The sequence below is a fragment of the Quercus suber genome, unplaced genomic scaffold, assembly GCF_002906115.3.
Source record: "Quercus suber isolate HL8 unplaced genomic scaffold, Cork oak 2.0 scaffold_951, whole genome shotgun sequence".
NCBI classification, from domain to species: Eukaryota; Viridiplantae; Streptophyta; class Magnoliopsida; order Fagales; family Fagaceae; genus Quercus; species Quercus suber.
In genome coordinates this window covers 128899-144221 of record NW_027070371.1, presented here as the reverse complement: position 1 = coordinate 144221, position 15323 = coordinate 128899, and the positions used below count along the sequence as shown (strand labels likewise).

Here is a 15323-nt window from a genome sequence, read left to right as displayed (position 1 = left end):
TAAGAGTTTATCGGAAACACAAAAATATTTTGTTTTAACATGCAAACTGCAGTCCAAGTTAATTAATTGAAAATAGACACGCGTAAGTAGAACTTAATATGCATGACAAGTGGGAATTTGAGAAGCATGAAGCAAATTAAAATGAATATTATGTGGCCTCCTAACATATGCAAATAGCTTTTACAATTACATTTACCTCAGAAAAAAAAGATTTTGTTCTTCTAAAATTACATGTTAGATTTACCATAATATTTTCTATTTATTTTATAGATATTAAATTCAACTGTCTATCTAAGTATATTTTTATTTTCGAGTATTGCATGTATTGCATTATACAAGAGCTTGTGTACAAAAAAGTTATGCATCATTACGTGATAGTAACTAGTAAGATATGGTAAAAGTTAGCATTGAAGTAATTTTAAAATTTGAAGGACTAAATAAAAATAATTAATCAGCATATAAACACGAAACCAAATCTATAACTAGTAAATCAAGAACCAAAATCATATTTTAACCAATATTTTACAAACTATAACAATGCCATGCCATGTTTTATACAATATTGTCAATAAAGATTGAATATTCAATTACATGATGTCTCTCTAGCAGATTAGAACTACAAGTTTGGTTAACCTACCTAAAATGAAAATGACTTATTTGTTCGTAAAATAAGTAGGGGTGTGGGAATAAAGAGTTAGAACTAGACAATTTTACTGAGTCACACAGTTTTTGAGGAAATGTGACTAATTATACTTTGAAAGTATTCTCAACGTATATTGCATGCAACAAGATCCAAATGTGTATACAATGAGATGTGTTATGGCTAGCTGAATTGCCAAAAATACCCAAAAGAAAGTGCAAAAAAGTTCTCAAAGCTTGATGGCACAGAGTCATTTTAAGTTTTTATTGAACTAAACAAAATATATATATATATATATATATTAATCCATTGACATGTTGTCCTATATATATAAAGGTAGACTTGATGGGGGGGACATGTTAGAGAATCAAAAGAAATCAATCATGGGGATTATTAATAGAGGTCCTTTCCTCCTATTTCTGATTGTCATGGTTGGCTCAGTGCCTTGGGGTGAAGGTGCAATTCAGAATTATGACTCAAAATATTCTGTTAATAGAAGCAGTTTTCCAGAGGGTTTCATATTTGGCACAGCATCATCTTCTTACCAGGTTTGTGTTTGAATTAATATACCTATTGTTATAAACCATTTTGTAGTTTAATTGACACTTTCAAGTGTTTTTAATGAAGATATCTAGAGTATAAATCCTCCCTTCCGCAACTATCAAATTATCTAAGATATATACATGTTTTTCCAATCAAAACTAACATATCGGAAAGATTTTATATATGTGCAAAAATCTATGATACTAGGGGTTGTTGATTTAGTTTGTTATGTTATTGTGCAGTATGAAGGTGCAACAAATGAAGGTGGTAGAGGAGCTAGTATATGGGACTCTTTCACTCAGCGCTACCCAGGCAACACCTCTCTCTTTCTGTGTAGAGATATGTGTATCATGGTTCTATGATATGAGTTCATTATTCATGTGAAAAGAATGATATAATTGCTCTTAGATTACTGCATAAGCATAGATATATGATATGAGTTCATTTGGGGGGGGGGACATGTTAGAGAATCAAAGCAATCAATCATGGGGATTAATAGAGGTCCTTTCCTCCCGTTAGAGATATATATTAAACATATATTAGCCCAATGTAATAGGCCCAAGCCCATTCCTGCTTGTACTAGTAGTCTAGGGTTTAGTCGCCTATATATACTTATGTTAAGGTTCATTGTAACACAGGTTATTGTACTACACACTCATATAATAAAGATGTAGTCCTTAAGGGATTCCTCCGTGGATGTAGGCCGACAAGGCTGAACCACGTAACCCTCGTGTTCTCAGTGTTCCTATTCCATGCTTCATCTTCCGCATCCACTCTAGCATACAAAACATGGTATAACACATTGCGTTTGATAATATTGTCCATTTAACATGGTATCAGAGCTAATATTCAACATGGTATCAGAGCCAAACTCCGTTCTTGGCATCAAACAAAATCTCTAGCAAGCAAAGAAGATTTTAATGTGTACATCACCATCAGAAGTCACACATGCTTCTCTGCTGAATCTAGACTCCATGGCATCTTGCAGCCACCGTGGCTCAGTGCTGTGTCCAAGATCCACAAACTCAAGCAAAGCCGTGACTCAACTTCTCAGATCTGTGCAAATCCAAGCCTCGCCTGATGAAACCAACACCACAGACGAGATCCACGACTTCTCGCGACCAAAACCCAGGAACACGGCCTCCAACGGCGGCCTCACGCGCCGCCAACAGCTCCGGAACCTCCCCACACGCCGCCTCGATTTCCTCTTTTGTAGCTCATTAATTAGTCACACGCGCCGCCCTATTGGCCATGTCGACCACAGATCTGCATACAGAAGAAATCTGGCTTTCAACTGATTAAGCACGCGCCTCCACGCGCCGATTTGGTATCTGGCTTCTCCTCCACGCGCCGGTGGACCTCCCATGCGCCAGCCACTCGCCGAAATATATGATGACGTCAGCAAAAGGCATCGTCATCACCACGTCATCAGCCACGCAGCTCGCCACGTCAGCAGTGTCGCCTCGTCAGTACCACATCACCTAGTTGACCGTTGACCCGGACCGACCCGACCTGGACTACCTGGATCTGACCCGTGAGCACTGACCGTTGACTTTGACCAAATCCGTTGACTTTGACTTTTTGTGTTGACCTTTGACCAAAAGTCAAAATTTCCGAAAGGGTCTATCTTGCTCAGTTTTTCGCGTAGATTCCAATTTTGGACTCTGTTTCTTCATTTGAAGCTCTGAAATTGGTCAATTGGCACATTCTTCATTGTGGTTTCTTCAAAGGCATTCTTCAAGGCATCTCCAAGTAATCTTCTCATACTTATCCAACCTCAAGCTTTCATCGAGCTTCTGCCTTGAGTTTGAGGGAGGGTGTTAGAGATATATATTAAACATATATTAGCCCAATGTAATAGGCCCAAGCCCATTCCTGCTTGTACTAGTAGTCTAGGGTTTAGTCGCCTATATATACTTATGTTAAGGTTCATTGTAACACAGGTTATTGTACTACACACTCATATAATAAAGATGTAGCCCTTAAGGGATTCCTCTGTGGATGTAGGCCGACAAGGCTGAACCACGTAACCCTCGTGTTCTCAGTGTTCCTATTCCATGCTTCATCTTCCGCATCCACTCTAGCATACAAAACATGGTATAACACATTGCGTTTGATAATATTGTTCATTTAACATGGTATCAGAGCTAATATTCAACACCTCCTATTTCTAATTGTCGTGGTTGGCTCAGTGGCTTTGGGTGAAGGTGCAATTCAGAATTATGACTCAAAATATTCTGTTAATAGAAGCAGTTTTCCAGAGGGTTTCATATTTGGCACAGCATCATCTTCTTACCATGTTTGTATTTAAATTAATATACCTATTGCTATAAACCATTTTGTGGTTTAACCGACACTTTTTAGTATTTTCAATGAAGGCATCTAGAGTACAAATCCTCCCTTCCGCAATTATCAAATTATCTAAGATATAGACATGTTTTTCCAATCAAAACTAACATATTGGAAAGATTTTATATATATGCAAAAATCTATGATACTTGGGGTTGTTGATTTAGTTTGTTGTGTTATTGTGCAGTACGAAGGTGCAACAAATGAAGGTGGTAGAGGAGCTAGTATATGGGACTCTTTCACTCAGAGCTACCCAGGTAACACCTCTCTCTTTCTGTGTAGAGATATGTGTATCATAGATATATGATATGAGTTCATTAATTATTCATGTGATAAGAAAGATATAATTGCTCTTAGATTACTGCATAAGTTTAAATAGCTTTAATGTTATTAGGTTTTATCCTTCTAATGTTGGTGGCCACCCATGACTACTCTCAACAACTCTAATAAAGTGCACGGAATGTATTTGCTTAATTAAAGAGTTTTTGTTTAAAAAAAAGTTACTAATATGGAATACGTTAAAATGCTTTCGTAAGACTAAGCTTTTGAACCCAACCATCTTTAGTTGCTTACACATTTTTTAGAGACTTTTTTGGTGTTGCAGATAAGATAAAGGATGGTAAAAATGGAGTACTTGCTGATGATTCCTATCATCGTTACAAGGTATATATTGTTGACATAATGCAATGTTTTATTATAATGCAGATGTGCTAATTCAAGAGAAGATAAGAAAATTATAGTCAATACCAAACGTATGAAATAGTTAACTCATAATAGTCTCAAGAAAGTTATGTCATTAAGGTACTTTTGCTCTTATAGTCGTTTTTCAATTAATTATTAGGTAGAGGGCTACATAAAAACCCCAACTTAACATTAATCATGCTTTTGTCATGATTTTCTTGGTGAAACTTTGCATATATATTATTACTTTTTGCTTAATCTGTTGCAAGCTACATCAGATTCCAAAGATTTCAGATTTAAGACTTCATTTGTTGTATTTTGGATTTTCTTTTACATTCATATGACCAAGTTATTGAAGATTAATCATTTATGTATTTGTGGCAATGATACCTTTTTCGTTTACTTGTATTATTTGGACTGATTGATAATGAATTGAATAACTTGGCAGGAAGACGTGAGTATAATGAAGGACATTGGATTTGATGCTTACAGATTTTCAATTTCATGGTCCAGATTATTTCCTTTTAAGATTACTAAATTATGCTTTTCTTTTTTTTCTTCTTCTTCTTTTTTTTTTTTATTTTTTTATTTTTTTTAAAATTATAAATCCTCAAGAAGGTTTTAATCCTTAGATTTGAATTTATGCTTTGTTTAATTCTAGTACCTATGTTCAATTAAACTAAAATCACTTGGGTCATAAAATTTGAGATAATCAACCCCTATAATAGTGATTCCAAATTGAATTATATATTTAAATCAATTATATCATTGAATTCTGTTTTAATTAGGTGGAAACTTAAGTGGGGGAGTGAATCAGGAAGGCATTACATATTACAACAATCTCATCAATGAGCTTCAATCCAATGGATTGAAGTCATTTGTGACTCTATTTCACTGGGACCTTCCACAGGCACTTGAAGACACCTATGGCGGTTTTTTAAATCCCCAAATTGTGTAAGCAATGACTATAATTACCTACTCCCAACTCTCATCCATAAAACAAAATCCAAATAACAAATCTATAGACAAAACATTGTCCACAAATATTTTCACTATTGTAGAGAGATACAGTTATGAATGATTGATAATAAAGTGATACCCATATATAGTGATCCAATTTGAAAATCAATAACAAGTTATCAACTTAGTAAGTTGAGAAAATGTGAACAAAATTGTGTTTGTAATATTACTGCATTCCAAATTATAGTTTAACACATCTCAACCGGTTATATAAACAGAAATGACTTTAGGGACTATGCTGAGCTTTGCTATAAAGAGTTTGGTGATAGGGTGAAGCATTGGATCACCTTAAATGAGCCACAAACCTTCACTACTATGGGGTATGGAAATGGTGCATTTGCACCAGGTAGATGTTCAAAATGGTTGTCCCCAAAGTGTAATGAGGGTGATTCAGCGACTGAACCTTACCTAGTTGCTCATCACCTAATTCTTGCTCATACAGCCGCAGTCAAAGTCTATAAGGACAAGTACCAGGCTAGTGTTATAGTATATGTATGATTATTGTAATTTACTAGCATAATCAACTAGAATTTAAACGTGATACCTAATAATAATTAAGAATGTATCACGGTGAAGGTAGTGCTTGATTTATTTATATTTTTGTCAAGTACTAATATGCTACTTTTATTTGAGTCTGAATTTGATAAGAATAAGGTATAAAACTCATATTTTATACCATCTAATATGAGATTGCCACGTTAGCTTTTTACTTAAAACTCAATAAATCCTAACACACCTAATAACATTTTAATAAACTCACGATTGAGTTGGATTTTCAAATGGATATTAGAATTGATTGAGTGTAGTTGTACTTATTCTTTAATATGTAATGTAATGATGCGTCATGTTGGGATTGAAGAATGTAAAACTTGGGTTTCATACTACATTCTTATAAAAATTAATCTCTTTGTATTTAGTGAATAATGTACTAACATAATGAAGTAGATACCGATCAATTGAAAATCAGTATGATTTTCAATCAATTAATCTAACTTTTATTTTTGTTTTGAGAAGAGCTCAATTAGTCTAAACTAAATAATCCAAACTTAGAATGCATGATTTATGTAGATGTCTCAGAAGGGTCAAATTGGGATTTCACTAAATTCACCGTGGATATTGCCATTTTCCCAGTCAACTGAAGATAACGATGCAGCATCTCGAGCCCTTGCTTTTATGTATGATTGGTAAGTAGTTTTCCATTTATTCTACAAAATTATAGTTATATATAAAATATATCTTTAAAAAGTAAGACTTTAAAAATTATACATTAAAAATAAGTTAATAAAATTAGAACAGACAAATAATTTGATGTCACCTCTGAACTGACTTAGATTGAGAGGCTATGGTATTTTTATTTTTAAGTAAAAGATAGGGTATACAACAAATCAGCAATTTCTAAATACAAACTTGAAATTCATATACGTATTATCTAATATAATAAACACAAACCAAAAAAGAAAAATTACTGTTCAAAGTTTTGGAACGCAGCTAATTGTAGATCTTCTATAACTTTTCTAGGTTTATGGAACCACTAAATTCTGGTCTCTACCCAGCTGAAATGGTTGCCCACGTCCATGAACGACTGCCAAAATTTTCTAAAGAGCAATCTTCTATGGTCAAAGGGTCTTTTGATTTCATTGGCATAAACTATTATAGTGCAAATTATGCTACAGATGGTCCTTGTGAATACCAACAGCCTAGCTACTTCACAGACTCTTGCATTAACATCACAGGTTCGTTTTACTAATGAGGTTTATTTTATTTGAGTTAGTTTGCACTTTTTATTTTGGACAAAGAGTTATACCATGTTAAGTTGAAATATAATATGTTTGTGACAGATGAGCGAAATGGGATTCCCATTGGTCCAAAGGTATGAATTCTTTTACAACTTGTTTTTTATATACAATGAATTTTTTTTCAACTTGGAAATGTCTAAAATAGAAATAATTTTTTAATAGAATTTATGATGTGTCTTTATATTAGAGCCACATTTTCTCTTTTGTGTGTGTATTTGTTTCTAAAAAAAAAAAAAAAACTTGAAAGGGAAGAACCAAGGTCGAGTGGGCATTGCCCCCTGCCTTGCCAAAAAATTCAAACCTAACCTTTCCTCCACCTATATGGCTAGATTGATACAGTATTATCTCTTCTATATGTCAAACTTTATATTTTTAAATATAAATTTTTTTTCCTATTTTATTATAATATAGAAAAATTTAACCAATGCCCTAAAGCATTGTTTTAAGAAACATTTTAAGAAATATTTATTGGGAGAATAATAAAATAATAAATATTGTTGACAACTTTTTACATTTCTTATGAAAGTAGTGTCAACACTTTCCTATTATGATTTATTAACAATTGTTCTAAGAGCACCCGTTTACATGACCTTATTGAATTTCAAATTTGCATGCAACCTCCATCCCCACACCCCCCCCCCCCCCCCCCAAATCCAATAATGTAACTCTCTCTCTCGGTACATATTTTTAAAATTGTAACAATTAATTGTGATATTTTATAATTAAGTCTATATTAACCAAAATAATAGAAAATCTATTCTCAAAAAAAGAAAGTTATGTAGTCTGCACTTGATATCTATCTTGTTACTAAAATTCTTCCGCTTACGTTGAATTAGATTTAACTTTGGAAAAAAAAAGGCTTGTTTAATTTTTTTTTTTTTTTAGTGTTTTATTGAATGATTTCGTATTTTTTAGATTGACATCAAGTAATATCTATATATATCACACACATACACGTGTGTGTGCATGTTTGTACATGTAAGTTAGAAATAAATTTTGTCCCTCCAAAAATTAAATCCTGCTCTAACATTGAGCATCTACATCTGGAATACTGTATCCTACAAGCAAGCAGAATTTCCTCTCCCTTCAATTTTGATATCAAATGACCTATCATTCTTCTATTGAAGGCAATTTCAAGCATCATATTACACTTTACCTTTTGATCAATGAACACAACTTTTGGCTCAAATAAATTGTCCAGAAATTTCCAATGTTGTCACATATGATAACATTTTTCTTTTTCAGATGAAGAAGAAGAAGAAAAAATGCACTATCAATTCTGCACTTGCACAAAGAGAGAAATACATAGTGTCAATGCATTGAATTAGAGTCTCATGATTTGCATTTTAATTGACTATGCAGGANAAAGATTTAGGGTGGTCCAAAATATTTTTTTAAGGATAAAAAATCATAAATTTTTTAAAATTTACATATAATAATTAAATTTTTTTCCAAGTTAGGGTGGTCTTGTGACCACCCTGAACTCTACATGGAGCCACCAGTGGCTGTTGACTCAACAGATTGATCAAGCTCTGCATCTTTTATCTCCTCATCTTTAAGTTCTAGCAAATTTATGTTCTCCCTATTTCTCCAGTCTATAGCACAATTGAGGTGAGAAACAAAATCGCATTTGGAGCAATAGTAAAGGCTGTAGCGTGTGTCCACCTTTTGAACACAGAGTAGACAAAATCAGGAGTTGGATTCACGGAGTTCAAGAGAAGAATGGGTGATGTGGAGGGGATGCTTGTGATGTACAACCTTGAGTCTACGTGGGAAAGAAGCGCAGCTTCTATGAATCCAAAAACAACATGTGGCACACAAATTGGGCACACCCTTGCCTTCTTTGCCGCAAATGTCGCAAGTGAATGTGATTGTCTTGCCAATGGGAGTCAATGGGTGATCGTGGAATTCGGTTTCAAGTTGCAAAATAGCACATTTGATGTGAAGGTTGAAGTCGCAATGGTAACAACGATAAGTGTATTCGTTACGAGATTCATTACAGACTTGACATGTGCTGTTTTCTTTCTCAAGATAACCGGTTTTTTCGTCAAAAAGAATAAGAGGATGTAATGGGTGCAAGGGATGGTGCAACCCAAGGGGTACTTCTGCACATAATTTATGATGACAGTGCCAACTACTGCATTTTGAATTTGGACAAAAGTAGCTAGGACCATAAACTGATTCTTGGCACCCACAACAAGTAGCACGACCTCTGAAGTGTTGAACGTAGACCAAGGGATGCTTTGAATGGGAAAAATGTAGAAGCTGTTGTTGCTCCATCTTCTTGTATCACATGCACAGAGTCACAAACAAAATAACAAAGCTGAATACAAAAAAGAAAAACAGAGAAGAGCAATAGGTGTGAGAACTGCTGCCTTTTCAGTTTCGTAGCATTTTTTTTATTGCTCGATTTTGATGTGAAACACCGATTTTTTTCAATTTAAGAAAAGATTGAAGGCTTCTTTTGGTTGACGTTTACGAATGAGCAGCACTTGCACATTAGGTGTTTGATTTTGTGTCTAATAAAAGTAAGTAAAGAAGTTTGGATTTTGAATGAAAATTGGATTTGGGCCTATTTGTTTAAGAGGCATTGCCGTGGCCCAGGAGGGGACAAAAAAATTTATGGTTGTGGTAAAAAAACTGTAATGACTGATTATGAAATCATCTCTTCTAAAGATATGACAATACAATTTGTAATAACTTCCTCTGGTTAAAGATATAAATTATTGCTTTTTTATTATGCAATCTCAAAAGTGGACGGCAATGTTAAACTTAAAACTTTTGAGTTAGAGATGAGTTTTTTGATTGCCTTTTTTTTTCTTTAAACAAATAAAAATATTCAGATTTTTTATTTAAAGGAAATAAACAGAAAAAGTTAGGAATAAATAATAAGAATGTTTTCACAACAAAAGTTCGAACCATGTCTCTTCTCCCAATTCTTGAGACTAAAAAAGTATAATTTGTTTTACTTTGTTCCGCTTATGTCAATTCTTAATTTTTTATAATTCATCAAAAAGTATCTAACCCAAATCTAAGTTTTCCTTTGTTCTATATATCAAGTAGAAAGTGCAACTAAGTTTGCTTTTTTATGCAACTTTTTACTTAGGTCAAGTCAATTAGTACAGCTCAAAACAACAAAGCCAATCCAACAAAATTTTTGACAAAAAAATTAGTAGTAAACGGCTAACCATATTATTATTTTGAAATTTTGCATGTGACTAACTTATAAATAAATATTAAATAAAAGCATGGATCCAATAATATAGTAACATAAACCAAACTATTTAGTGGTAATATCTCACAAAAATATAGTATTAATCCAAATGCAATAAAAATATACTACATTTAATGTAGCAACTTATTGTTTATGAATAATAATAGAACAACACACGTATATATGAATAAATTTGCAAAAACAACTATTAATACTTACACCAAGAAGAATTCAATTTTGGCTTCAAAACGCACCTAGGAAAACCTCCAAGTTAGCCTCAATTTCAATATTGCTAGAACTAAGGTCATGAAGAACTCATTAATGACTTCTACTATATATAGTGTATACTATCATATCAAAAAATAAATTCCTTCTCCAACTCAAAAGAAAAGGAAATAAATAAAGAACAACAACACAAGCAAGCAAAAATATATTCTTGCTTGCCAAAAACTTAGAGTTATATACTTTTTCTTTCTCTTTTATCTAATCTTTTATATTTTTTTAATCTTACTTATCCATGTCATGACTTCTTACTACCATTTCCTTTTTCTATTATTATTATTTTCTAAACATGGCCATGCTAATTCTTTAGCTTAGGGAGATTGAAAAAGTTTTTAACTTATAAGAGTTGTAGCCCCATTCCTAGCCATAAATCATGGGCCCTTCCTGATATTGAACTTTCAAGCCTACTAAGCACCCAAGTATAGGAAGGGTGGTTAAACTTTGGACCTAAAGTGTTTCAAATTAGTGAAAACCCTCCAAAAAGTAAAAATAAATAAATAAAAGAAAAAGATTTCCTAAAGAACATAAGAGTGTAAGAATGAAGGTACTAGATAAGATGTTGAAAACATTGCTTTTCTAAATTTCCACCTACTATATTAAAATACTATTAATGAACTTCACAAGAGAATCAAAATCTACCTTCATTTGCACGTCTGAGAAAAAGGAAGAGAGAGCAACTCACAAGGAGGACAAATTGATTTGAATATGACCAAAAGGAAATTACAATAAGGAGGCAGAATAAAGTTCAAATTTTGTACAAATGCATCACTCAAAGATCATGCCCAAAAGCTCGTAGTATGATAATATACTACAGCCAGTGCTCCAAATGAATGCCAATTGGTTCCTCAACCTCTCCCCATCGCTTAAAGACTATAAATAATGGCTAAAAAATAATGCCAATTGTGTTTGCACAGGTTCTAAATAAAGAGGCTTGGAACTTAGTTAAGTTGAATGTACGAGATATAAGTTTGTTTGGAAACAACTTATATAGTGTTTTGCTGAAAGTGTACTAAAGTATACTTTTAGCCTAAATTTTTTTGAAAAAGTGAGAAAATGCGAAAAAAGTAAGGTTTTAAAAAACCGTACATAAAAACTAAAAGCTTAAAACTAATGCCAAACTCACCTATAGTTTGAGTCCAAAGAAGTTACTATTCTTGCAAAGAGCAAATGCACAGATATGATGTGGTTTGCCAATGGTGATCATGGCCATGGATAAGTCCATGAGGAACAAAAAAATAAATTAACTATGCAAGAATGCAATTGTAGATGATTTTAGACCCACTTCTGAAGTTGTAGAAGATTTTATTAAATCAGGTGATACCACAAAATGTGAAATTAGCCTTGTTTGATAAAAAAATATTAGGAAGTCAAAGCTCTTGAATGAAATAAATTTGGAACCCATCTATTTTGGTTTACCTCTAGACAATCTATAGAGATGCAATATAAAAGAAAATTCTTTTATTTTTTTAGTAGTTTATAGTGTATACTCATGTCTCACATGGTTTAATTCTTTTTCAGATTTGCCACTATGATTAAAAAAGGAGTAGATTTTGTCTCCTGAGGTATTTAATTAGTTTGATTTCGGCTGCTAGCTACTAAGGTAAAGGGAATATATGAGATAAGAGTCACTCTTTCAGAGTATTAGGAACTCAAACCTCTTGAATCAAATAAATTTGGAGCCAATCTATTTTGGAGAACTTTATTTATTTACCACTAGAGTCCAGACAATCTATGGAGATACAGTATAACAGTAAATTCATTTTTTTTTTTAGTAATGTATACTCATCCCTAAAGGAGCTACTTTTGTCTCCCGAGATTTATTTTTAACTGTTTGATTTAACTACTAAGGCTAAGGGAATATTTTCTACCCAAAAAAGAAAAAGAGGTGAAGGGAATATTTTCTACCCCAAAAAAAAAGAAAAAAAAGAAAAAGAAAGGTGAAGGGAAAATGAGATAAGTGTCACTCTTCCAAAGGACAAAAAGAAAGAACAAAAACACAGGCAAGCAAGAAATATATTCTTGCTTGCCAACAACTTAGAGTTATATACTTTTCTTTCTCTTTTATCTAATCCTTTATATTTTTTAATCTTACTTATCCATGTCATGACTTCTTACTACCATTTCTTTTTTCTAAACATGTCCATGCTGAAATGTTATTTTCTCATTCATTTATGAGATTTTGTTTTGTTTCTCTAATTAGGTTTTATACACACATAAAGTTTATCTCTTGGGTATGATGAATTTTGAGGTGGAATTTACTCAAAATTGTACTTCATAAATTTCATTTGGGCATATTGCAAGTTTTCCTCATTTAGCTTAGGGAGGGACACTAAGAGAGTTTTTAACCTATAAGAGTTGTAGTCCATTCCTAGCCATAAATCATGTGCCCTTCTTGATATTAAACTTTCAAGCCTACTAAGCACTAAGCACCCAACTATAGAAAGGGTGGTGGTTAGAGTTTGGGCCTGTGGACATTTGTAATAAGGTGTTTCAAATTAGTGATGGCTCAACTACTCTGATGCTTGGGCTAAATCACCAAGTTTTTCAGCCCATTTTACATCATTTGTATATTTTCTCACTCTCTAGACTAATCGCTGATGGCCAATATAAGGCTCAATTTCTATATACACACTTGAATCATAACTTCATTTATAACTTCTTATTTTGAAGGGATTTTGCATGTGATAAATCTAAAGATCCGAACAAATTTTACAATTTTTTTTTAATAATTGTTGATGTTGTTTGTTGTGATTGATGTATCATAAAAATGATGTTTATAGTGAGTTAATATGAAAGTGAAATTGGTCCAATAATAACTTACCACCTTAACAAGTTTTGGGAAGATGTTGTGATAACTTTTATAACTATTCCCCTAAAAGAAAGTGTAACTATAGAATTTTTCAATTTCAAATGTGCACTAGAATTAATTGGGAGAAAATGATGCAACGGATTTCAAATTATCAATAATGGTTTTTAGTAAAGAATAAAAAGAGTTCAACCAAATCCAACCCTATAAGGCTATAACTCAATGCGCAGGATGAACATCAATAAAACTTTAAAAATCATTGAGAAGATTTAAAAAAAAAAAGAAAAAGAGAATAAATATAAGATTTCTGCTTTGTGGCCTGAAAAAGAAAAAGGGACAAAGCATCTGCAAGATTACTTCGCTTGAAGTAATGCTAATGAAAGAATTTGGTGAAAAAAATATTCAGTAGCCTTATTGCTTCAATAGTAACCCGTACTGTTATTGTTTTGTGACTGCTGGGGAAACAACAGAGTAGGGAATGAAAGAAAGAAATTTCCCCAAGTAGGGAATGAAAGAAAGAAAAACTGTCTTAAGCAAGGCATAATCAAAGTCACAAGATGCTTCCCTTTGTAGAGCATATGCAAAACTTCACGTTACAGTATACTATTGACTTTATCAAGTAGCTGCAGTACAAAGATTGGTGCCAAAGCCAAAGAGATCTACGTAATTAATGGTGTTGATAATTTCAAGACAATATATATATTATTATGGTGGCCTAATAAACAAGTTATCAGCATTTTCATTGTATTGTAATCATTCTTATTGTAATAATAATTCTTTTGAGCAAGAAACAATCAACCTTGTGCCCAATGAACATAATTATAAGGATTTGATCTTCTTGTTTTTAATAAAAAGTATTTTCAAAATAAGTCACTATACCCACGTAATTTTACTCTAATTATTCTGGGTTTATGCTTTTGACTTAAAAGGGTTTCTAATTTTATCCCTTCTAGTTTACTCAATCATCATTTGGGACTTCACCTAAATTTGTGTTGGGTTTGTGACATTGATATTTGGGTTTCTCTTTTCTTAGTGGCTGAATTATAATTATATTCTTTTTTAGCCAATCCTCAAGACCCATTGGTCATTTCAGTTTGCTTTTTATTTTTATTTTTTATACCGATATCTTATCTGAATTTTTTATTGAGTTTTTAAGTCTCCTCAATTTGGGTTTTCTTTGGGAAAATGTTTTTCAATTCTGTTGCATTTGTTTAAATTTTGGGTATTTATTTAATATTTCCAATTTTATTAGTCTTCTTTGTTTGTCATTTTGTGTTGTGTGTGTGTTTTAGATTAATGGTTCTTTTTGTTTGTTGTTTTTTCAATCACTGTGTAATGCCTGTGGGATCAGGGACAGAAAGAGGAGGGATTCTATGTGGGTTTGAGTCATGCATCATGTAGGAAAAAAATATAGATCAAATGCTTGTGCTACTGCCAATACCACCAAATCAAATTCCAATGCCACAACCACACCCACTGCTAAAGCTGTTGGCAATGGTGGCAGAAATCTGAGAGAGTCTTTAAAGACAAAATTAATGGCTTTGGAAAATGATTTCTTGCTGCAAAGGTTACCATCAGTGATGAAGAAAAAACAGAGGTGCCAGAGGAGGAGGAAGTTGAAGGAGGAGGAACAAGCTGCTGTGTGTTTGATGGCACTGTCCTGTGGTTCTGTTTTTGCCTAAAGGCAGAAACGCACAACAAAATGTTGATAAGATAAAGAAGACCCTAACCACTTACCAGTAACCCCAACCAACAAGTGTAACTTTTAATATTCTCCTTTTAGCTTACTTTTTTTACTGTTTCTTTGATTAAATGAAATGAGAATGAAAGGAAATGGAAATACCCATGTGTATGTTATTTGGGTTTTTCGAAGATAGAAAAGAAAGAAGGGAATGGTCAAGGAAATTGAGAAATAATTGATAGAATGGCATTCCTGCTTTTGGTGACATTTCTTAGTATATTGTACATATACTTGGAATTAATGATATATCA

General features: G+C 32.8%; 1 protein-coding gene across 1 annotated transcript; it reads left to right on the top strand.

The window, feature by feature from the left end:
• The first annotated feature begins 964 nt into the window (after positions 1–964).
• On the top strand, positions 965–7197 carry LOC111985167 (beta-glucosidase 15-like). Its single transcript, XM_065768501.1, has 9 exons — positions 965–1188; positions 3720–3789; positions 4137–4195; positions 4662–4735; positions 5000–5167; positions 5452–5707; positions 6302–6417; positions 6752–6966; positions 7072–7197. The coding sequence occupies exons 1-9, from the start codon at positions 997–999 to the stop codon at positions 7107–7109; spliced, it is 1188 nt and encodes a 395-aa protein (XP_065624573.1). The 5' UTR covers positions 965–996; the 3' UTR covers positions 7110–7197.
• Positions 7198–15323: the final 8126 nt, after the last annotated feature.

What these genes read in the sequence shown, in the direction of transcription:
- LOC111985167 (XM_065768501.1), top strand. Translation starts at nt 997, where the DNA reads ATGTTAGAGAATCAAAAGAAATCAATCATGGGGATTATTAATAGAGGT. An exon ending in ATTCCTATCATCGTTACAAG is followed by an intron (nt 4,196 to 4,661) that starts GTATATATTGTT and finishes ATAACTTGGCAG; the next exon opens with GAAGACGTGAGTATAATGAA. An exon ending in TCATGGTCCAGATTATTTCC is followed by an intron (nt 4,736 to 4,999) that starts TTTTAAGATTAC and finishes TCTGTTTTAATT; the next exon opens with AGGTGGAAACTTAAGTGGGG.